Genomic DNA, 26,795 nt, shown 5'->3' on the forward strand with positions numbered 1-26,795 from the left:
ACATGTCAATGCAACAATGAAAAGCTTATTTTTATTTCTGCAAACTTTTCGGTGTAATCATTTGATGTGGAGAAAAGAAAAATTGCAAAGAAGAAAACTTTCCGTCAACGATGAGTAGTACACAAGAAGTCCACACTATATTGTTATGTGTACCTCTTGAACTTGAGCACTTTCTGTACTTTTTGGTGGCATCTTTTACTTTCTCTTTCTGTATATACGCACCTCTAAGGCGCACACAAGAGATTAAAAAAAAAAAAAAAACTGACTCGAGTAAAGCATATCTCTTTACAGTGCATTAAGTAGAAAGTTCATTAATAAGAAAGAAACTGGTTGCATAAAATATTAATAAATCGATCAAGATATTTAGAATATTTAATGTATAGTAAATATTATACACGATTAATAAACTACAATGACTGAAATTAACAATAAAGCATAATAAAGCATAATTAAAAAAAACATAATTAAACAAAAATAGAGCATAATGTGTTTTGCTCTACTAATAACTATACCAAGTATTTACTAGCTAATCGGTGTATCCATACAAATTGTATATTTTACATACACAATAAATAAATAAATAAATAAACAATTACTTCAAGCAAATAAAATCAATTATATTATTGGCAATAAATGTCATATTTTTAGTATTATAAAAATTTGTTTTTTCTTGATTCTCTCGAAATCTTCGCATCAGAATTTACCCTCAAGTATGTCATTTTCTTCGTCTCGATTGATACCATTTATCTATAGCCTAAATGCCATCATTTGTCTCATTTTTATACGAAAATGTAATTAAACAAAAAATAAAATTTAAGGTTTTAATCACCATTTTATACTATATCTTATTAACCTCATTACGTATTGTCGTCTTGCTAGTGTCATAATGAAGAGTTGAATGATTCCTGATGGAAGTTCATGTTAAGCTAGCTTCGCTACTGAAAGGAACGCTAAGCTGGGAATCAAATCAATCAAGAGCTTAAAGAGGATATTTTTCACTATCAGTTTCACATCATCAAGTGACATGATTCTCGTACGGAATCAGTTTTTAAGTTTACAAAGATATTTATTTTTCACCGTTTTCTCCTAAACTACGCATACGCTTTTACACAGATTACATCATTTTGTTCTAGGGCTGGGGACCGCGGAGGGTCAGTGGTAGAGAGTTCACCTCTGGTCAATGGGGCCCTGGGTTCAAACCCTGCTCCCACCAAGTAAACCTTGTGGTGGACAAACACCGTGTGCACGGGTTTCCTCGGGGTTCTCCCGTTTCCTCCCACTTTCTTCATTCCACCATTTCATTCATTTCTTATTATCACGGTCTCCTTTAGCCTAGCCGGCATAAACGTGGGACGTAAAACTCAAAAATTTCATTTAATTTCATTATTTTTTATTTTGTTCTGCTAGGTAAGATCTAGCGACTGATATATGTCTGAACTGTGGACAACTTTTCCCCCTTAAACGCAAACAAAACTTTAGAATTTACGTTATATTCACTACTAAAGGGAAACCACTTTCCTAATATCCACTAAAGCTTAAGACCTCAAGTTTAGGGAGAGCGCCTAATCTTTCTTTCTTTCTTTCTTTTTTTAAGTCTTAGACTAGTGTTAGAAGGAAGCATTTATCATAGCATTTCTCGTAACAAAAATCGTATCATCGATATCCTACCATATAAAGTAACACATGCTATAGCAGGGACGGCGCCAGAAACGTTTGATGGGGTGGGCGGAAAGAGGAGGGCCTAGTTGCTGGGTGGGCGGACAATGAAAATAAAAACTGGGCAATGTAGACATTTTTTGGACAATAATTTTCAATCTTTAAACTCTTTAGTTAGCTAAGGCTCAGACCGAAAGAGGGGAGGGACAAGGATGTGGAAAACAGTTGTCTTGGCCTTATAGAAGGTACAATTCCGGCATTCGCCTGGTGGATCTAAAGACATGCAGGACTTAGGATGGGCTGCGGGAGTTCGTGGCTATACTCTCGACCTACCAAACTCCGCATGGCAGACACAATACTTCTACTTCCAGTTTTTTAAAACAATAATAACGGTGTGTACTGTGTGGTCGATGAAGCTCAAAATAGCTTTACTTTCTCTTCCTCCAAGAATGCACATGAATGCATAGAAATAAAAGAAGGTTCAAACAACAGACCAACAAATAATATTCTACCATTCGTTAATATCATAAAATACACAATAAGTAAGTAAAGTAAAACAAGAATAAAATAGGGTATTGCAAACATTTTTATCTTTGAAGCATTGATTACAAAAAAGCAAGAGATAAAAAATATAAATCATTTATATTTTCTCTCGTATATCCTTAATTTGTGTACATTAGATTTTTTGATGTGATCTCTATATGCAACAGCAAAGATCTATGTTACTAAAAGAATAGGGAAATTCGACAGCATAATTGATCATACCTTACACAGAAATCTTTGAAATTGAAACTCAAGTTGAAAAAAATAAAACAATTATAAATTGGATAAAGAAGTAAATAGCAATTAACAAAACTTCATCATGATCCACAGAAACAACAATGTATTTTGAACTATGAAGGGCTGATCACATGGTACGAACAAGCTTACAATAAACGTTTATACCTGCACTTTAATGGAGTACATTGCGTTGATTGTAATGTCCAACATCGAATAATTTTACCACATTCTCTACAGCAATATTCATTACAAGTTTTCTTTCTACTGAAAGGAAACAAAGATCGCTTAGGCGTCAGTTTGCCATTCAATTTCTTAGATATGTTTTAACCCGTCTAAGACACGAGGAAGAACGTTCACATGGTGAACTAGGTACAGGAATGGTGACAGCAATTACGGCTATTTTGTGAATTTCATGAAAAGCAATTTTGAAACGATCCATCACTTCAGTAAACTGAGAAACGGAGGTAATTTTGCATTGCTTTTCCTCCTCATAACGTTTCAAAACTTTCGGAAGAAGTTTAATTTCCACCTCTACACTAGTGATGAGCAAATGCAAGACCAAGACCGGGGTGGTCTTGGTTTTGGTCTTGCTCTTGCACATCCAGTCTTAGTCTTGTTCTTGTGCTGGAACCCTTGGTCTTGGTCTTGGACTTGCACACCCAGTCTTGGTCTTGGTCTTGGTCTTGCTGCAAGAGTCTTGCAAGTCTTGCTTTTAAGAAATCTTATGCTTTTCATAGGTAAATTTTACTCTGGATAAATTCTACAATACGCCAATAGTAACAAAAATACAATGTATGTTTCTAAATGTAATATACGAGGGCCATCCGGAAAGTGGTACCCGTTTGCGCCGCATGAAGCACTGATGACTCGGGGAGCCGCTGGGCAAGGCCACACCGCGTCAGTGGCTTGTCTGCCTGCTCTGTGCGAGGTTGCGTGACGCTAGCAGTGCCTGTGTTCGTTTATAATGATTAAACGATTTGAGAACCCCGCCAGTTGTGAAGAGAGGGCCGTGATTAAATTTCTTAATGCACGAAACGTTCGACCTTGTGAAATTCATCGCCAATTAAAGGAGGTGTATGATGACAATGTGATGGAAAAGTCGTCTGTTCGGCGCTGGTGTCGGAACTTCAACCTGGGGAGGGGGAGTACACACGACGAGGAGCGTTCAGGGAGACCATCTGTCATTACAGACGAACTGCTGAGGTCATTAGACGAATGCGTGAGGGACGATCGGCGCGTCACAATTGATGAACTCTGTGAACATTTTCCTAATGTGTATCGAACAATTGTTCATGAAATTGTCAAAGATCATCTGCATTATTCAAAAATTTGTGCAAGGTGGGTCCCTCGCATGCTCACAGATGAGCACAAAACCAAGCGTATGGCTGCAGCACTGACGTTTGTGGGAAGTTATTCCGATGAAGGAGACTCTTTCCTGAATCGCATCATTACAGGGGACGAAACATGGGTTTGTTATGCATCACCTGAGAGTAAACGACAGTCCATGGAGTGGCATCACGCTCATTCACCAACCAAACCAAAAAAATTCAAGACAGTTCCGTCCACCAGGAAACTCATGGCAACCATACTGTGGGATCGAAGAGGTGTACTGCTCATTGATTTTATGGCCCGTGGAGACACAATTAATGCTAATGCTTATTGTGAAACATTAAAGAAATTACGGCGGGCAATACAAAATCGACGGCAAGGTCTGTTGTCTACAGGCGTCATTCTCCTTCATGACAATGCCAGGTCTCATGGAGCTGCGAAAACACAACTTCTGCAGCAATTGAAGTGGAAAACCTTCGACCATCCACCGTATAGCCCGAACTTGGCCCCTTCGGATTTTCATCTCTGTACGAAGCTTAAAGACTTTCTGGTGGAAAAAAAATTTGACAGCGATGAAGAACTTAAACGAGACGTGAGTACGTATCTCAATACGCTGGCGGCGGAGGATTATGACGCTGGAATAAAAATGTGTATATTTATTAATATGTACTACTGTGTTTTTATTGCACAAACGAGTACCACTTTCCGGATGGCCCTCGTAGTTTACCTTCGTATAAGCATGATGATAGTGTACAACATAGGCGATAACCTTTATTTTTTTCAATGGGTCCCCACGCTTCACTACCTTCAGAGCCGTAGCTAAGGGGGGGCCAGCGGGGCGCCCGCCCCGGGCGCCGACAACAAGGGGCGCCGAACGAGCAAGGAGAAAGAAAAAGTTGTGTTGGACATGAATAAAAGACGAGTCGCCCCCAGAAAGTATTGGCGCCCTATTAGATCAATATTGCTGTCGGTTATCAATGAAATACGTAGATTTCTTAAAAATTTTCTTGCTCGCTTCGCTCGCAATCCAAAAGTTTAAATAAGTCACAACAAGTTTTTACTTATTACTTAAAGAGTTATAGATGATTTCTTAATGAAATGTGGTATACAAGGTGCCGAGTAATGACTTATAGTGTACGCAGGAGCTCAAACTCAGAAACGAGCAAAGTCGTGTTCGGCGTTTTGACAGTGATGAGTTTGCTTAGTTCAAAACGTTTTTCTACCCCTGGGGGCTCAGTGGTAGAGCGTTCACCTCTGGTACTTGGGGTCCCGGATTCGATCCCAGCCCCGCCAAGTGAACTTTGTGGTGAACAAACACCGCATGCGTGTGTTTTCTCGGGGTTCTCCCGTTTCCTCCCACTTTCTTCATTCCACCATTTCATTCGTTACCGTCTCCTTTAGCCTAACCGGCATAACCATGGGACGTAAAAATCAAAGATTTCATTTCATTTTTTTCCCTATCCAATCCAATTAATCACGACGCACAGTGGAGCCAAAGCATTGAATTCTTGGCAAAAATAAGAATTCGCAATATGAAGCAGAAAATTGAAAGAAAACCAATTAGCTTGGTGTGTGCAGTGGCTTCAATAATGTTATTTCGACATTATTTTATCAAAAACATAGAGTGTTACATCATAAAAGGAAATATTCATTATATTCGCGTCTAAATAATATAACAGATTATATGATTGGCATAAACAAACGCGTGGGCAATATGCTTTGATTTGGCAACTTACGATTGACTTACATTCTTACGCATGAAAGGAAAAAGTGTATTTATTCTTTTTACAACTGAAGAGTAATAAAATTGAAGAAAAGTTCTTGCTTCTCAAAATTATTTCCAAATTGTGGAGGATTCGTTATGACAATGAAGATGCAAGGACGCTTCAATACATAAAAATTATCTCATCACAAGTTCTCGATATATTATCAGATGTATTAAACATATTATGATTTACAAGCATGAGTAACCTGTTCAGCTTGTTTCATATATTGCATCGTGCATTACGTGGGCTAATTTCAGGGCTTGATTGGAACACTCTGAGCTGGAGCGAGCGGAGGCTCATTACCGTTGATTCCAATGTCACTTCTGTGCACGCATCACATCACAGAAAAACGCAATACTGAATTGATCAACACCATTTTAAATATGGTTCTACCTTATGGCCCATAGATTGTTTGGCAAACATTGACGTTTCAAAATATCGCCACCATTAATCACACATGTTTGACTAGAGTTTAGTTCTGTTGGCGAATGCCAGAGAAGTATGATTGGATGTTGGTAACAAGATGGGTCCAAGGGGGCGAAGCACCAAGTAGGTTTGGCTGCAAAATTCCCAGAATCGATCTATATTCAACTTTGTCACTGCGTGCATGGGGATCACACGTCTAATAATCTAACACTTGCTGTCACATTCATCCCACCTCAATTCAAAAGCAGCATTGCATCCAAAATGCGGTTTTCCTCAAACATTTTCATGCGTTATATTTCCCAAAAGTGCAAATATGTGCAGGTTTTCACTTTGCATACAGTAAGAACAATGTTTCCGCTACGATATATTAAAAAATCACAGACATAACATTATTATGCCATATTTTCTACTAAAATGCCATTCTATCGATTGACTACAGTTTATATGCTTTCAGTACCACAGCATTTTCCAAATATGATATTAGGTAGGGGATTACCATAAGGATATGATACTGATATTAACATCATTCCAAATATGATTATTGATTACACATTACCTCAACATTCTAAATATACAAAACGATACATACATGTCGGTCGGGTCACCATGTTTACCAGTCACGGAATATCTACACGCAATGTAGGAATAGTCACATTCAAAGTCAATTTCCTATCTTCTGTCACTAAGCAGCACCTTTCCTGCTTCGGTGGATAACCAAATTTACACGTCCCATGAATTCATTGTAAATAGCTATCACTTCTTTTCCTGCACACTATCTTATGTGTACACTATTAAGGTTTCATTATAGCAAATTATATCAAGTCAATCTTTTACTTCATTCTTCGAGTTTTTGCTAAGAATTGCCTGGTTTGGCCCCACTGTGCGACGTTGAGAATGAAGGTACGAAAGTGAGAAGAGTGAAGAGACACATTCAAGCTGCTGTTTGAGCGGGAATATTAAAAATAAAATAAACGAGGGAAACAATAACATTTTCGAACTTCAAGCATTTGTAGAATAAGGGCTTAAGGGATCAGAACTTAGCCCGACGAAGTTCGACTTTTTTACACACACTAATCACTACCAATGATTTATTTTAAAATTCCATTGACATATCAAATGCTTCCAATTTGGAGGAATTTATTGAGGTCATTTTTCATCAACTTTTTATATCGGCACCATATTATTTTGTGTATGCGTGTCTAGTTGTGTGATGTTTTTATCTATCTACATACATACAAAACATAAGTACACACATTCTTCATATATGTACGTGTTAGTGTATTTTAATATGTTAATTAATAATAAGTACCTTAAATTCGGAACTTTCATTCATTAAGAAATTAAGTAATTACTATAATTTCAGACATATGTAGTAGCCAAAGTATATTTTGGATTTTAAGTATAAACATTGAACATATTCTTCACCTCCATCGATCAATATTTAGAAATTCACAAAGAAGGATCCTTCTGAATTTCCATTACATTTCACAAAATATTTTTTACCGTTAAGAGATCGAAATTAACATACTATTGATGTGGTCACATACAGAATAAAATTTAAAAATTTACAATTATTACTGGAAATTAATACTGTCACCCATTTGGAAGAATTTAAAAGCACATAGTTTTTAATGTATTAAAATTTCATTTCTTATCAATAGTATGAAATGTTGTAAATAGTAGTAATTTTCCATAACTGTTCTCCTCGCGAATTTGTATACAACCAAAGGTAGTTTTGTCAAGTTTAACAAAAAGTCCAAAATAAGACTCTCGAAAACAGCTCTTATTTGGAAAAGGATACATAATGATCGTTTTTGGTTGTTGTAATGGTCTTTCCAAGAAAATTAATAAAAATTCAGCGTAACAACAAAAGCTGCTTTTCTTATATATATATATATATATATATATATATATATATATATATATATATTGCTAAAGTGAGTGTAGGGGCGCTGAATTCTACTTCGCCCCGGGCGCAGAAATCTCTAGCTACGGCTCTGCCTATAATATAAATTACAACGTTTCGTAATCAATATATTCGGGAGGACAATATTAAGATGGATCTTGCAGAAATAGGAATACAAAATAGAAACTTGGTCCAGTTGGCTAAGAATAGAAGTCAATGGAGAGTTTTTGTGAACGCGTCATTGGACGTCTGGCTTCCATAGGTCATAGAGTTAGTTAGTAGTTTGGTAGAGCATCTCTGCCTGGTACAAGGAGTTGCTGGTGCGTTCCTAGCTTGTTTCAAGTTAACTTAATAGTGGCACAATGGTCATCGTTTTTTTTTTTCAGTCTTCTGATTTCCTCCCACCTTTTCATTTCATTGTTTTATCCATTTAATCATTATGCTTTCCCTTATTCTCGGTGCATAATCGTGGGTTAAACTAGAAAGCTCACTCCTTCATTTCTTCATTTTACACAACCAGGGCTTTTTTTTTTTCAAGCACTGTTTTGTTTATTGCGCACTACATTTACTATATTCTATACAGTTTCTTCTTATTATTATTTTTCAGAGTCATGCACAATAGACCCCACGTGCCGTGTTCTTCCTTCGGAATCCAGAGTGTCATATCCGCTGAATTTGAATTCGTTTGTGGAAGAAGCGGACGACTCATTGCCTTCGCATCTGAGCATTGATAGAAGATGAATGTAATCTCCTTCTTCTCTTCAAGCACAACAGCAAACAGGAAAACAAAGAAGAAAAATTGATGGCTGGAACTTTTGTTTATAAATCACAAACTCAAACCGATAATAATAACTCTTTGTACATTTTACTAAATTTTTGGCGATAATGATTTATATAGGTGTACTACCATTCGATTACTTGTCTCTTCTCTTGATGTCCGTTTCAAAGAGGATATGGAAATAATAACTTTATAAAGTAATCATTACAAATAAAACTACATATCTAGTGTGTTGCTGACAAACCAAATATGTTTAATAATTCCATTTCCGATTTTATGTTTACAAATGTCTGTTAAATAAGAGTACGTTGTTTTTTTCACTCGCTAGAAATATTTAATCAACAAGATTTCTTTATAAGTACTTGTTTATTTCAGAATTACCTCGAGATTTTTGTTCTTTACTCTATTATACATTTATTTCACTCTTTGAAATCAGAAATAGCAACAAATTTAGATGTGTGATAAAATAAAATAGTGCTTTTACCAGGAGCGGTTCTAGATAAGATCTAAATAATACACTTGTCATATTTCCTGCAGCGATGCTCTTGCTCTTCGCTCCAGGTGCAATTGCCATCCAGAGCACAATATTTCCTTGCTCCATTATTGATATCCACAATTTAATTGGCATTTTTTTCTACAAAATTTAATTCTGAATCTTGACTTTGGCTTAATGTTATTTTGCCTACTCCCTGCGGAAACTGAAATATTTCCTAGCATCGCCCCTAGTTTATATTTACATCGAATTTATATGACTGAAAGTTATAAGTTCAGTGGAATCTTCCTTACCCGACACCATTTAATCTCATTTTCAGCTTATCAAGACTGACATCTTACTTATATGATAATTTTCTTGTTGCAATTTATTCTTTGTACAGTATATTCGATTAATTACGATGATTTAGTTTGTGATAAGACTTTAAAATGTAGATTATAATTTGGAAATAATTAAGGAATACATTGATAAAACAAATTGTTTAAAGGTATAGAATTGCATTTTTCCTATACTTTCTGTATTAGCTTATTTCCCAAAAGTCTAGGTAATTTATAGCGGTTGAGGGTTGTTTTGCTACTGACAGCGATAAAGCTTTGCTCTTGAGTGTTGCATTGCAAAAGTGAAATTAAAAAATCAGGATAGTTAGTTTCAACCGAATTGTAATTATATACTATTATTTTTATAAGGCAAAATTTGGGATGTTATGTCGTAATAAGAATGTAAAAATCTTAAAATTTGCTAATCAAAGTTGCTATTTGATTTAAACCTATAAATGAAGTTTTAAAATGTGTTCTTCAAATTAATATTTACTATTTACTAGCAGGAGGGGGAGTTCAATTTGAGTTAAGATAATGATGAGTTACCTTTACTTACATAACGATAAATAAGCAACGTGTACGAAATTAGCAAAAGAGTTAACATTTTCATGAACATACAAAATTAGAAATTATAATGTATTCATTTGGCTTTAATTCATCATAATTTGGTAACATTTTTATTTACATGATAATGTACATTATACTTGATTTAAGAAATTGTAGTGAAATTTAAAATAGTTTGACTTGAAAAATATAGTTATTAGAGTAAATTTCTAAAAAAAAAAAAAAAGTAAAAATCAATTAAATCGATACGAATTTTAAAAATAAAATATATGTTATTGATTCACTTACATGAAAAATTATGATTACATAAATGTAATTAAATGTACTATACATATATATATTCTTCAGTGAAGAACGTAATATATTATTTATGTTGCATGTTTCTTTGTGTATCCAAAACATGTACGCTCTGTTTTCAAATAAAGTAAAAAATGTCTTTCAAAGAGTTAATTATTTTTCAGTTCACGGATTTTCTATCTTGTGTAAAGTAATTCGCACATAGCATCAGTGACATCAGTGACATTGTATATTTTACTATCAAATACATATTCAGTAACTACAAAATGGAACCAATGACAATGAAGACAAGCACAAGTACTATGTATGTGATATGACCATTCGTATCCATTGACAATGAACATTAAATCACAACATTAATATACACACACAGATGTCAGATGACAACATTAAATGACATCACAACATTATATTCCTCAGAACAATATTGAATATCCATTCGTATTTCCAAGAACATTCAGAAGTTTCCATCTTCTTCTAATGACTTATAGGTATTCAGACACTGCTCTCATATTGAACGCAAATGTTTAAAATACACATTTTCTACAGCCCTGAAAGTAAATAGAATATTCTCATACATATTTGTAAGACAGATAATGCATCTTCGCTTAGCTTGTTCCTGCTATGCAATAATACGTCTCAAACCCAGATGAGAAGCTATCCAAATTAGCATAAATTCCTTCGTCTATAAGATCACTAACTTCTTTACGGCTCCCTCATGGATGATATCGAACCACACGAACTCAGCTAGTAAGATGTACAATCATGTCCAAAATGATTATCGCATATCTATACATATTCTCTGTTGTAGAAATATAATTTGACAACGATCTCGCCTGATATTTCTTATAATGTTAGTATGTGTATAATCGGCAAAGACATGTGTGTGATAGATTTCACGTCAGGAGAGCAGTAAATAAGAACAATATAACGAAAGAAAAACCTTTCGTGGCCATTTAGCAACATTTTGTTTTACTTATTCTAATTTTCGTATTTATAGTTCTTTTCCCATGCAATTCACCACAAATATACATTTCCCGATTATATGCATAGTAGCATAGTACCTTGCAAAATCACTAAGAAATTATATTTCTACAACAAGACCGTTATAGATATGCGACAATCATTTTGGACATGAACACTTGGAATGGAAAAATAATACAATAATTTCATTTATATTTGTTGTAGTTAACTTTTTATAACAAATACATTAAAGTGGAGATCTCTGAGCAGCTCGCAAGTTAATAACTGCAAACCAACAAATATTATGTGAAAATAACAAAAGAACTTTTAATTACTGAAAGAAAAAAGAAAGAAAAAGAGGATAGATAGCAGAGTTACCATTTTTTCATACAAAAACGTCTAAAATATATATAGGCTGGCAAGGGCGCCGATGTTGTGGTTTCCAAGGGGGGTAAGTATAAGCGGTATTTCAAATATAGTTTCAAATTTTGCTGTAACTAAAGTAAAAATTCTATTGAGTTTTCGATATTCCCAAGTACAATTTCCTATAGGGAGGGCACGCGCCTCACCTTGTTCCCCCTGATGGGCGCCCTTGTAGGCTGGGGGGATCTGCTGAATCCCCACGTTAATAATTTAAGCGTCTGCTTCAGACTTTCATTGCCTATTCCCACTAAACTACAGATTTCAGTGATTTAATTCTCACATTCTTCACACCACTCGGTGCAGGGGTGTCAGATCACAAACAGACGCACATTTAATTTTGAGAGATAGCATACGTATGTCGAGGTATATTGAAAATTCTCAAATATGGGCTTTAACATGTATATTGGGAGAAAGAATATACCTAGGTAGATGATTGTTGTTTTGATATTACGTGCAAAAGAACGTGCCCTGCACAACAGTAACTTGTGATTTACTCTATTTTAGGTCCAGGTAGTGGTTGCCCAATCAGGTGACTGGAAGAAACACTGATTGCTTACAATTATATGAAAAAAAAAGGCATCAAATTCAGTCTATAATTTTTCTGTCTGAAACAGTATTTAACTTTTGTCACTTTTTTCCCTACCATTGACGTTTGACCTTGCTTCAATTGAATAAATTACTTCCTTTCCTAAGCCACCCCTCCAAAAAAAATCCAGTGGTTGATCATTATGAATTTTTTTAATGATGTGATGACAGAAAATGCGTTTACATCGTCCCAACCTCGAAAAAATCAACATAGTTAGCTATATGGACCATTTGAAGATTGCAATGATATCTTGTATTTTCCGTGTAATTTTATCTTTTCTTATATTTCCGGGCAATGTATGATTTAAAATATGTACTAACCAGTTTGAAGAAGAAAATACGAAAAGGAAAGAGAATTAAAATTGATTCTAATATGATGATTTGTGATGTGTTTTTGTCTTTACGTTGTCATAACAATGTTTTGTAAATAGACGATATAATTCAGGAACCATCATATAAAAAGGATGTACGCATAATCATAAAGATGTGTATTTATTTCAATAGGTGTGTGCCACAGTAAGAGCCAGGAAAGCTAAACGTCACGTAAATTGTTTTAAATGGTTTTAGTGATATAATCTAGTTATAGTTGTGACTGAGGACCTGTGTATAACGAGTTATGTTATAAGATGCTTTTCAAGTTTGAAGTAATTTTCCAGAGCAAGAAAAAGGCTATATTACACTGTATATGTAAAAATATATCGCAATCATTGCCAACATTGAGATGGTCCCCTTTACTTTATATCGGATTATTTTACACACACACACACACACACACACACATATATATATATATATATATATATATATATATATATATATATATATTTGGTCTAGGAATTAATTCGTGCGGTTGGTACGCACACATTGAAGCTGTAGTACAAACACAAAATACATAAATACCTTAAGAAAAATATTGTCCATCGCTAGCCACCACTTTCGCCCATCTGTCAGGCAATGTACGGATTCCGTGGCGAAAGAAGTCCTCATCCTTGGAAGCGATCCAGTCAGAGACCCATGTTTCGATATCTTCTGAAGAAGTAAACCGCTGTCCAATCAAATCGTTGTTCATGCAATCGAACAAGTAGTAGTCCGAAGGAGCAACGTCTGGTGAATACGGCGGGTGGGGTAAAACTTCCCATCCGACATTTTCTAAATAGGTTTTGACCGGTTTTGCGACATGTGGGCGAGCGTTATCATGTTGAACAATAAGTTTATCATGTCTGTTCTCCCATTCTGGTCGTGTTCTGGCCAGAGCTTGCTTCAAACGCATTAATTGTCGTCGATAACGTTCTCCATTCATAGTTTCACCCGGTTGCAGCAGCTCATAGTACACCACACCTTTCATATCCCACCATATGCACAGCATAACCTTTGCACAGTGAATATCTCGTTTTGGTTGTGATGGACCTGGTTCACCTGGTTTCACCCAGGCCTTTTTTCGTTTAGGGTTCTCGTAATGGATCCACTTCTCATCACCCGTAATAATTCGATGCAGAAACCCCTTTCTGCTCTGTCGTTGAAGCAGCAATTCGCAAATGGTTTATCGTCTTTCAACGTCTCTGTCTTTCAATTCATGTGGAACCCAATGTGACATCTTTTGAATCATTCCCATGGCTTTCAAGCGTTTGGAGACTGTTGTTTGATCAACGCCTAATGCTGCTGCAAGTTGTTCCTGCGTTTGACACGAATCCTGCTCGAGCAATGCTGTCAATTCTTCGTCTTGAAATTTTTTTGGCTGTCCAGCTCGCTCTTGGTCTGCCAAGCCGAAATCACCACTTCTAAACCGTGCAAACCACTTCTGACACGTTCGCTCAGCTAGAGCATGGTCACCATACACTTCCACCAAAATATGATGACTTTCAGTCGCACTTTTCTGCATGTTAAAGTAATGCAGCAGGACACCCCCAAAAACACTTTATCAGGCACAAATTGCGCCATGTTCACTTAACTACAAACTGGTGTTGTTGACGCTTTAATCCACTGCCCTATACTACGAACGATACGCGATGACAGGGGTTTGCAACACATGTGTGGATACACGGAACTGTGGGACGCTCCGTTCGTTGCGCCATCTCTTGTCCACCCGCACGAATTAATTCCTAGACCATATATATATATATATATACAATCGATTAATAATTATAAGGTTCATAATGATTAATTATTTATATGTTTATTAACTTGCAACTGTCTTTCCAAACTTACAAGGTACCTTTGCCTCGAGTGTACGTATTCAAAACTTGAGGTCGCTTGGGATGGGACACCATTGAATACATCGTGTTTATAAATGAATGGTTCGTGTTTAAAAGTTAATAATAAATCTATTTATTGCCTTACAAGGGTAAACCACACACCGTAAGGAGTAGCAATTTTCTGATGCAACTTTCCAATTTTCTGATGCGCTACCTGATGTTTGTTTATCATGCTTAGTGCGGGACCGTAGCGTCAGTTTCCTAAATGGTGTCGCAACACGAGAATGGAGGAAAATGGTTTTGTAGAAAGTCTTTTTTTCTGTGATGAAACCACTTTCCATGTAACTGGCAAGGTGAACAAACACAATGTTCGTATCTGGATAAGCGAGAAACCACGTACACAGATAGAGCATCTGTGTGACTCTCCAAAAGTGAACGTTTTCTGTGCGTTGTCCCGCGATAAAGTTGTCCCGCCCATTTTAATTCGAACAAGAAACTGTGACTCATTTCTAGACATATTGGAAACCTAGTTGTTACCCCAGCTGAACACTAATTATGATTATTACATTTTGCAACTGGACGGTGCTCCGGGAGTGTACGAGAGCTTCTTAATCGTGTTTTTCGCACAACCGTTGGATTGGACGTGCTGCAACAGAAGACAACAACCTTCTTCCCTCGCCACCCCGTTCGCCAGATTTAACACCATGCGATAATCTTTCTTTCGTGGTTTGTTGAAGACAGAGTTTATGTACCACCAATTGCCGTGTCCTTTGAAAAAGTTTGTGATCTGATAACGCATTCACTGCAGATCATCACAGCGGACGATCTACACCTAGAGGGGAAGAATTTGATTACCCAAGTAAATGTGTGTCGTATGATCAAGGGTGCACGTATTGAATGATTGTGATTAATGCATCAGAAACTTGGGTAGTTGCTGCTGCTTATGCTGTAAGGCGTGCCCCCCCCCCCCCATAGAAGATAATAAATAAATTTATTATTAATTTTTAAAACCGCGTAATTAATTTATAAACACACTGTATTATTCAATTGTGTTAATTTTTCTCATAGGTTACTTTGGACTGATATGAAACCATTTTAGGGGAATAAGACTCAATAAACTCGTATTAAATATATATTTTGGCTCTCGGAAATGGTGCGCCCAAGACAGACATTTCTTTCGCACCAATGTAATACCAGAGGAAATAACGTGAGACTGTTGGTTTTCTTTCCCTTTGTTTTCTGTCTTCTTTTGAGATAATTACTTGAACCACGAGACCAACAAAAAAAAAAAAAAAAAAAAAAAAAAAAAAAAAAAAAAACCTCATGAAAGCTTGAACAATAAGTGTGAAGTGTTACGACATTACGACCTTCACGGGTCCATAAAAACTGCACGTTGATAATTCACCTGTTTATTATCTCAAAGTACCAAAAACGGGAAATAGCGCATTCTGTTATTGAGTGTGATTGAATGAATACAACTGTGATGAAGCCGCACATTATCACGATTTGCACTATTAAAATGTCTGCAGACACATTGTAAGTCGGAAGTATTATAATCTTGTGTTTAGGAGTTTAAGACACATTTCTCTTTTGGAGGATGTTCATTTAATCTACTATCATAGGATATCATTAACAGCGGAAATTAGCAGAATGTGCCATGTATTCTGTTAACTGAATTATGAGGCAGCAAAAGAGTTTATAGAAGATTTGTTCTTTTAGTTGTAGATGTACGTATCTACAAAACTTTATTTAAGATTTATAAGGATCCTTAAATTGCAAACAACGTTTTATTGTTACGTGATTCACGCAATAAAAACTACAAATTGATAAAATGATTGTAATTAAATTAAAATAGCATCAGCGTTTAAAAGATACGACAATTATTACATAATACACTGCAATTACAAATCTTTTTTAAATGTAAACCTTGCATTCGACATTTGGCTCATTAAATAAAAATGTGGACTGCAGTGCTTCATAATACTTATTTATCTCCGCCCTCCTGAAGGCGGTATTGAGGAAAGGTATGTTGTTCAACACGAGAGAATCCAGGATTACCATAAACTAGAAAAGCATGGATTATCTGCAATATTGTGGAGAATGCACTCAGAATCTTCCTTTTGAGAGAAATTTTAAAACTTTCTTTTCCCACAGCCTTTGAACAAGCGCTTCATTAGGGATTAATTTATATATTTTACTCCTCATGGAGGGATGCGCGAGCCCCGCGCCTCCTTTCTGGATCCCCACTGGGCGATACCCGGACAATTGTCACTGCAATGTTTATCTAGCTAACTGCCTAGTGAAAATTTTGCATAATGAGTAATTTTTTTATTCAATTGGATTAAGTACAGTAAACCATTTTTAATTTAATTTCTATGAACATAATTCATATTGAGTATGTAGTGATAACTTATTAAAAACGAGCTCCTTCGTGGCTAAGCGGTTAGCGTACGCGCCTTTGGCGAGGGAGACCTGGGTTCGATTCCCGGCGGGAGCTCATGTGGTTCGGACTCCACGTTAATCAGTAGCTCCACGTCTCATATAGCCTCGCTGCTGAACGGGACGTAAAACTCAAAATCACCTCACCTCAACTTATGAAAAAGGATAAGTAAAAACTTCAGGATTCTTAATAAAGATAACTTTGTATACTGTTATATAACGCAGCAGCTGAAATGCGAGGGGGCAGGGAGCGGGTTTGAGTAAATCGATGATCCATCGATCCAGGGCGCAGTAAAACTAGTTACGCCACTGCCTTAGAATATAACCTCGCCAAAAATGGTATACCACGTAATTCCAAATTAACTACATTTAAACATGACAAAGTAAGGAATATTTGTCTCATAGGTGCTCCTATTCTACGAATATCCTCAATGTAGATTTTTTATTTCTCCACCAAACAGGTTCTAACAATCCTTTAGGACTCAATAGAAACCAAGATAAAATTTCTTTCCTCCACCCCTACTTCTCAACAAAGGATACTAAAGGTCTTATAATAATAATAATAATAATAATAATAATAATAATAATAATAATAATAATAATAATAATAATAATAATAATAATAATAATAATAATAATAATTCTTTCCTTATGAAATCCCTACATAATAGGAGGCAAAGAACATTTTACAATTTCCTAGTAACACCTGTTCATATTTAGCCAGAATGTTGATACTTCCTACATAATCTGACATTGTCTGACAAGGTACTGTACATTCGCGAAGTGTCCCCTCGGGATTCGTGTAAAATTGATTCAAATGCAGAGTTCACCGCAGCCCAATGTGTATTGTACTAATTTTAGTGGTCCATACCGGTAATTTGCACATTTATGGGCCTTCATATATCCGAAATTCAATCATACACTACAATAACGCTCGGACACAAAATTGCTTTTAGTTTCTTTAGATGTAACTGGATATGAATGTGGCATTTGCAAAACAAATTGGATCAAGTACTGCTTCTCTGACACATGTTGTTTACCACGGTCGCCATCTTGGATCCGCCATATTGGACTCAACTTTCGTTTTATCAAATGGGAATAGGTGTAAGTGATACATCAAATTCATGTATACATTTCTCGGAAATTCATTGGGATCGAAACATGGACATTAAACAAAAGCGATTTAAAAAGGTTGGAAGCTTTCGAAATGTAGGTGTGGAGAAGAATGATGAGAACGGAAATCGAATAAGGTGTTATAAATATTGGGGGAGAAAAGAACGATTTTAAATGTAATTGGAATGAGGAAGAGAAAGTGGTTGTGACATTGACTGAGAAGGAAGTACTAGGAATGTGCTAGAAGGTATGATGGCAGGATAAAGAGGGAGGAAGCGAAAGACGCTGCAATTCATGAACGGTATTAAAACAAAATTGCTACTTGAAAATCGAAGACTGTTGTTCATGAAAGCTTCTCAGTTGTGGGAAGTTACCTACCAGTAATGGCAGAATACCTACCAATAATGGCAGAATACCTACCAATAATGGCAGAATACCTACCAGTAATGGCAGAATACCTATACTAAATACCACGAATATATATGCTATTCGTGGAAATACCCACGCCCTGCCTCCCTCCCTGTTGGATCTCGATAAAAGTTGACCTAATTTGAAAATGACCGAATTTCTCCTGACTTTTCTCTTCGAAATGCATGTATAATACCGAAGCGTAAAATCATTCTAAAGATAATAATGTATTGGCCATGGACCTAAGGTAATTATGATATAATCAACAGTTTCTTCAATAAAAGTCTCAGACTTCATCTCGAAAATCCTAATTTTAAAAGGGTTCATCTTCAATTCTTGTGTAGTATTTCTTTCACAAAAAAACACTGATGGCTACTTTTAACAGAACATAAACTACGAAGAATAGATTCATTGATGAAAAGAAAATGTTTGCTGAGAAGTCTAACTAATTGAATCGGATTTTGGAAAATGTGAATAAATTAAATAGTTTTTGTTATTACACACCTATGACTAATTTTCTCTTATCAAGACATTGAAAAATATACACACTTACTTCTTCTGTATTCTCTATAACATTTACTTACAATTGTAAATTGAAACACGAATATGCACTTTAAACGTTCAAAACATCTGTATATCTAAGATGCAATAGTCAACTTCTGTCTAACAGGAAGTACGTTTCACCCTTCTGATGGCTTCTGTTTTCTATGCTTTGTTTTCCTTCCTGCATTGATTTTTACGAAATCGATTTTTAGCCGCCCAAATTGGTCAAATAATATCCCACTATGCGTCGCGAAGTACGTGGCAAGTTGTAGAAGACAAGACGACCTTGTATCGGATGAATTTTTGCGCAGTAGCAGTTGAGCAATTGTATACAAACTAAGGTAAGTTCCAATTAAATACACGTGTTTCAGAAACGTCAGTAAATACATGATAAATTATAGATATAGAAGTTAAGATTGGGAATCAGAAGAAAATCCAGCAATGACATAAGTTATTCTTCGTCAATCAAATATCAACATATCTTTCTCAAACTAAAACAGGTCTGGGTGATAAAGAATTAAAGCGTACTGAAGATCTTTCTTTTCTGGTCTTCTTCTCGCTTTCTTCAGACCAATTTGTAATTTGGCTTTACGAGAAGCTCAGTGGTTCAGTGGACTAGTGAAAAAAAAAAGCCCTAGAGGTCTCTGCCGTTCGACTTCGAATCATGAAGTGCAATCAGTGGCGCCGTTTGAGGCTCCTTTAAACCTCTGAGTTTGAGACTTACATAGACCTACATTTTAATCAATAGGGTAATAATATAACAATCAAAAGCGGTAAACACCGCTAACATCGAAGGTTCTTTTCACTCCCCAAGCAAATCTGAAGTGATGGGTACAATCCATCCGGGATTCGGTTTCCTCTAAAGAGCATGGGCGTTTTTAACTGTCGGTGCTTCTGTGTTGCTTGAGTTGAGTTGATTTTGAGTTTAACGTCTCTTTCAGCAGCGAGGCTATATGAGACGGGGCTTCTGTGTTTATGTCCCTATCGAGTGTGGTAGTCATAAGTACGGTAAAAGAAAATGAAACTAGAGTAAGAAAAGTTATTTAAAAAAAAAGAAAAAGTGGAAGTGTGTTCATTTCTTTGCGATGAGTCCTTGGTTCGATCCCAGGTGAAGTGAGTTTTCCGTTGCTTCTCGTATTTTCACTCCACTTGATCTCTCATAATTATTCATTTTCAATACTCATCCGCCTCCTTTGGTTTATTAAAGAGTATAACGACGAGATACGTGTGTTTGGCCCGGCAGACTCGGGTTCAATTTGGTTGGAGCTTATGTGGGTTGGTTTCCACGTTCGTTAAGCTGTAGGTCCACGTCTCATATAGCCTCGGTGTTGAAAAGGGACGTTAAAGTCGAATTCAACTAACAAAAGATAAAAACATAGGCCTATTTGTGATTTGGTTTTTACGTTTTTAAGCCTACTTCTACTATGAAGTTATGTAACAGGAACTAATTATTAAAGTGAGATGCATCTACTGCTTTCGATTTATATCCAAACATTTTACATCCAAACGATCCCGCAATCATACGCGCAGAGAGCTATAGTGCTGCCAAAATGTCTTGAGCCGTGGCAAAAATGCGAACTAAAGCTCACATCCTTGACACCCACGCGTTGAGCCAATAAGGGTTCAGTTGTTGCTAAGCCTTAGCGAAAGGCAGTGGAATTCCTTCAGCCGATAGCAGTGCTTGGAAGGTAAGACTAGGTGTCAAGTCAATGTGGTATATCTGTAGTACTTTTGTCATCATAAAGCTACGAAAAGAATACCAATAGACAAGAGATGGCCATTTTCTCTAAACCTCACTTTCCCTCACCCTCATACAATCACACACACTCGCCCTTAGCTCAGTGATGCCAACCCATGGAAAAAATTCCATTTTGTGGGATTTTTAAACATTAATTTTGAGAATAGGGATAAAGAGAATTTTCATGAAAATTGGCAGCACATGTGTGATTTCTCATATATTTATTTCATTGATGCCAACGAAATTATGTATGAGCGGGAAATAGGCTAATGACAAATAAAGGTAAAGTTAGTGCTAACTGTGAATGTTTGTTATTGGAAATTGCATGTTAGTGTGAAAGTGATTCATGCAGAAACTTATGAATCTCAAGAAAGAAGGAACAAGGAACGTAAATTATACTCTGGAGGTTTTTTTAATCATTAACGAAAAAAAAGTAAATTACCAAAAGAGAAACAGCCAATTTCTAAAATATCCCACATGGAATAATTGGAGAATGAAGTTTGTCTAGTTTTATTATGTTAGTAGAACATTATGGCATAAAAGCGCGATGAAAATACTAAATTCTGACAATAAAATGGGCTTGTTTTCATCATTAATTTCAATTTTTTTTTTTTTTTTTTTTTTGTTATTTAGGGAAAATACGAGTAATTCACTCAAAAATTTTAAAAAAAGTGACATACTGTGGTTTCAACTTCCATACTTTACAATTAAAAAAAAAAATGTAATTAGTATAATGCGTGAGAAATTGGAATTTCTGCCTTTCAAGATGGGATTTTATAGGGTTCCAGTCTGGCATCACTGCCTTAGCTTTACCACAATATTGATGATCTTACAGTGTTCCTAGTTTGAGGGAAAGTTCCCTAATCTAGGGAAATTTCGTAGGTAAATTTAGCAAAAAGGTAAAAGGATATTTTTCGATAAAACGTGAAAATGAGGAATATCCTGTATATTTGTATTTATTTTTGCAAAAAATGAAGAAAATAGTAAAATAAATAGAAGCAAAAAACAAATGAACTATTCAAATGTGGTTGGCACTTCCTGTAATATGACTAAATTAATCTTATCATCACATAACTACTGTCATAGGAATTGGACATTCAACAAAACTAGGGAAAATTTGATAAGAAAAGGGAAAATTTTCTGTCAGTCGAGGGAAATTTCCTTAAGGAAACTTACGAACACTTGTCCTCATCATCATGATATCATCGAAATAAGGATGATTTTGATGAGGGCATAATGAATAAAGGTTGCGTATCTCTAAAATATACTGGGATTAGAAAGAAACAAGTAGTTTAGACAGGAACAAACGGATCAGTCATCCCGGGAAGATGACTCCATTTGCCTCCCTTTTTCTATAGTCCTCATATTAAACACGCAAGTTTTTTTCTCGAGTAAAATATATATATAAAACTTCAACCAATTTACGCTATGCAGTGGCGGAGCCAAAAGAGGGCCTGGGGGCCAGGCCCCCTTGATCAAATTCTTGCCCCCCCCCCCTACACACAGTGATATTGCTATAGGTCGACAAACGATGTGTTGATAGTGGCCACAAGTGAAACTACTACCGAAACTTGTCTCGACAACAGAGTTACCAACTGCAGAATACCGTATGTTGCAATAGTCTGCGTTCCAAGTAAAAAGCTCCAGGCTCGTTTTTGTTTGTAGTACAGCAAGATCTAATTCATCGAAATCAGTAAAATGCATGCATTTACCTCACCATCTGAACGTTCTTTTTAACCTCTGTCCCTTATCTGCTTATCTTCTTTGTTTTCGACAAAGAATCAGAAAAGAAAGCAAACTCAGTCGACATTCTCATTAGCTAAGAGATCCTTAGCATGCACTGCAGTAAAACATTACACTTGTGTTGGACGAAAGAAGTCATCGTACACTAAGTAATTAATTTCCATCTATTATGGCGACATAGAACAAATCCATAGCACCCATTAAATCATTTGGTATTATTATTATTATTATTATTATTATTATTATTATTATTATTATTATTATTATTATTATTATTATTATTATTATTATTATTATTATTATTATTAAATAATATCGAGCCGTCTTGTTTAATACACAGTAAAAGAAGAGAGCAGAAGTTTTTATTATCTCTGTCATTCTCTCTGTTGTTCGTATCTCAATCGTTTGAGAAAATTAAGATACTGAATACTACCAACACCTACTACTGTATTTGCTACTGATACCGGTTCTCCTTGTCTCTAGTACGTCTAGTTTCCTAACGCTCTTGGCCGTGGCAACTCAGTAGAAACCTGCTGCACTGTGAATAAGCGGTAATAGAGATCTCCAAGGAAAACAAAGTCAGCACTTGGTGGACTTATACTACTAACTAAAGCCTGGGGAAATGAGGCTAACAAAAATCAGTGATTTTTTATACATAAGAATCGGTCAGAAGTATTGTCTTTTAAACGATTCTAACTGTAGCTTAATCCCAAAACTGCTACTGCTAGAGAAATTCCGAAAGTTATCACAGAGCCATATCTACAATCTCCTGATTACTAACCATCAGGTAAGATACCGAGATGATGCAACTTGGTCGAGGCAGTAATGCTATTTTGTGTAAAAATGGTAGGTACTCCAGTGACCAGGTTGTATCATCCCGTTATTTGATGTTTAGTAATCAGAGATATATCAGGAGTTTGTGGGACTGGTCCACAGATATTCCATTCAGTAAGTTCAGTCAGTGAATACCCATTTTTGTCACAGATTTATATTTGTTCTCCGTCAAAATATGCATTTCTGAAAAAATTAAACATTAAGCACTTCTGAGAAAATTGCATTGTAGGAATAGTAAATCAGTGGTGAAATGAATTTTCAACAGGATATGCTAATTAATGCCCTTCCTTCAAATCTAATCTTAAAACTAACAATATTTATTTAGCATCGACTACAAGGTAGTAGCGTTAAGTTATTTCAACTACATTTGAATTTATTTTAAGGCTTTGAAACATCCGAAGCTCAGAGGATAGAAATGAGGGAAATGAGCAATAGGGTCATAAAAATTTTCCTAGTTACACCGAGGAAGAATCTTGGTAATCTCCTCAGTCGAAATATTTATCCACGAGCGATCGATCACACCATCTTCGGAATCTTAAGCTAATCTTCTACCGCTGAGCTTGGGCCATTCGGTGTGGGTGTGAAGTGTTTGTGTATTTGAATTCACGTCAAATTCTAAAAACTAGTGAAAGTAAACAAACGAAAGAAAGAAAAAGGCAACTTATACTTCTTTTGCTGTAAGGAGTCCGATGAATGTCTGTTCTAACACTGTTTGATATTAGGGAAAGGAAAAGCACTTTTTTTTTTTTTTTTTTTTGTTTCAAAGAGTCACTTCATCATTTTAATAAAGTAAAGGCACATTCATTACTCAGTTTTAGAGCTCAAGGGTAAAAGTAACCAAAAATAATTGAACTATGGCCAGATCAAACAATATGCTGCAACGGGCAGTTGCAAAGGGCGACAGCAAACTAATACGTGTGTTTATTGGTGTAGATGTAGATCAAGGGGATACTAATAGCAAAATTTACCCCTGGGTACCAATGTCTAGTTTCGTCGCTGATTAGACTACATATTTTTAGAGCGTGAAATCGGGATATTTTCTGAAATATTAAGAATACATGATAATTATTGGCAGTTTACTTTAATATACTTAGTAATATACTAAGAAACTTAAGATCAAGAGCAAGGCTTAAAATTTAAAGTGGGCTGGGGCGACAAATTAGTGTCCTGTTAGAGATTAGTTACTGTTTCTGTGCGACGTTTGTCTCTTAATAACGTTTGTCCTTGTCCATCACGTTTTACTTTATTATTATTATTATTATTATTATTATTATTATTATTATTATTATTATTATTATTATTAATAATAATAATAATAAAGTTTATCAACAAACAACTATTTATATTATTATGCGGTATTAAACCAAATCTGGAACTTGTGATATTTATTTACTTCCATTATTCCATTCGGCAAATTAGTATGATCTGTGCGAGAGAAATGTTTTCGGGCTGGTAAAATTTGAGATGACTACTGCTATGTTATAACTTTGAGCTTCGCCTTATCTCAAGTAGATGCAGACATGTCGGAAGGTTTTATTTTTGTAGATCACTAGTTGAAACGCTGTCGAAGATGTCTGGAGAATATGTCTCGACGAACAACATTCGAACAAATTCATCAAGAATGTTTGGAGATTTGCAAAGAAAATGGTCTTGAAATTCCAGAGACAGAAACAGATAGGATATAGGGATTCCTCGTAGAACTAACTAAACATTCGCCATCGAAATATCATAAATTCATTTTAGATGAATCTCTTCCTTCCTTGGAGACGGAAAACAATTTTCTAAAGATAATATACTAAGAGACATTTTTCTGCGTACTATTGATAAGGCAATCACTGAGACGGAAAAACGCTTTGGATCATGTAGCAAAATCATTAGATCAATCACCACTCTACATCCAAAAAGTAAAAACTTCCTAAGTTACAACATTGTGGATCCTATAGCCCAGTATTATGGAAGTGATCTGGAAATATTCAAATGTGAACTCAAAATCCTCCCAAACACAATTAAGTTGAATGAAGAGAGAAAACCAAAGTTGATTCATTGATGAATTTCGTTCATCTTTGCGTCTACAAAAACGCATTTCTAGAAACCTACAAGCTAGATATAATTTCTGTGACTATATCAGTTTCTAGTGCTACATGTGAAAGGCCATTCTCGTGTTTGAAAAGATTAACGACATACTTTTTTTTTTTTTTTTTTTTTTTTTTTTTTTATAGGCAATTCAATGACTGATGATAGGTTGAAAAACTTAGGATTACTTTATATTGAAGAACATTTCTAATTTGTTAGATCATGAAGAAGTTGTTGATAAGTTTTCTGCTGTCCACAAGAATAGAAAGATTCTCTTTTAAGTAGAGGCATGAACCTATAAGTTATTTTCTTTACCTGTAAAAGCGTATTTCTCTGCTTCCACTTACATCATCAACCAGCCACACATATTTTAAACGCAGTGATTAAATAGCTACTTAGTTATATTAGAAATCAATTGTATTTTTGTATCTTAGTTGTTTGAGGTAGTAAATTCTTACATTTTCACAGTAGACCTAAAAGAGTAAAAACATTCACCTTGAACACACGTGTTATGTGTGTGTATGTGAATAACATTTTTCATTCATTGGAGAAGGCCCCCTCAAAATTTTCTTGAGTCCTTCATTGGCCGCCCTGAAAAAATTCTAGCTACGCCACTGACGCTATGGAACAGCTGCTCGTAGTTTCCGCACTCTGGCTAGGAAGATTATTCACAGCCGTGTGACATCTGACTCTACTGTGGAGACTAAGTTTCTTTCGCACAACATGTAACATTGCGAGTGACAATTGCTTTTTGTAGCTGTTGATGGTGATGGCGGGAAGCTTATACGTAATAATAATGATTTTTTGCTGTGACTGAATCAAGCTAATGACAGTTATGCTATAGAAGCAGCTCAGTCCTGCATGAAGGATGATAGACGATGACGTAGTATCAAGTATTTTCAAGTAAGAAAATTACGACAGGTGGCTCTGTGCAAAATTGTTGATTGTTGCATTTGTATCGTAAGAAATATCATCGTACAATGTTGCAACGAAGATACCCTCGATTTTTATTGATTACACTCTTGTCACTGTTAAAATTTTCTGAACAGGTAAGTAAGAAGTTACTAACTTAATATTGAATAATGATGCTAAAGGCAATAATTGTATGGAAGTATTTTTAACTTAGAATTCTGCTCACAAGGAAACCTGTTTCCGGTAGCTTATCACTACATTTCTGAGTAATATTCAATAGATTGCCCTTGTGCAGTAGCGGCCTAGGTTGTGGTCTCAATCAGGCCCGTATCCACGGGGGGGGGGGCAAGAGGGGGCGGGGCCCCTCTAAATTTTGGCTTGCCCCCATAAAATTTCACGGTAGGCTTGCAAATGAACTATAATATGGTGACGTATAATATGATTGGGTCGCCCCCCCTAACTTCTACCGGCGCCCCCTAAATTTTTGAGCTGGCTACGGGCCTGGTCTCAATAATAG

At 35.8% G+C, this 26,795-nt stretch overlaps 1 protein-coding gene across 1 annotated transcript in view; it reads left to right on the forward strand.

The window, feature by feature from the left end:
* Positions 1-10,407, forward strand: part of LOC145665811 (oxytocin-neurophysin 1-like) — a 73,843-nt gene extending 63,436 nt beyond the window's left edge. Inside the window, exon 4 of the mRNA XM_081732923.1 lies at positions 8,471-10,407. Within this exon, the coding sequence (XP_081589049.1) occupies positions 8,471-8,604 (134 nt within the window). The 3' untranslated portion in view covers positions 8,605-10,407. The remainder of the gene's footprint in view (positions 1-8,470) is intronic.
* Positions 10,408-26,795: the final 16,388 nt, after the last annotated feature.

The sequence above is a fragment of the Thermobia domestica genome, chromosome 12, assembly GCF_964235325.1.
Source record: "Thermobia domestica chromosome 12, izTheDome1.hap1.1, whole genome shotgun sequence".
NCBI classification, from domain to species: domain Eukaryota; kingdom Metazoa; phylum Arthropoda; class Insecta; order Zygentoma; family Lepismatidae; genus Thermobia; species Thermobia domestica.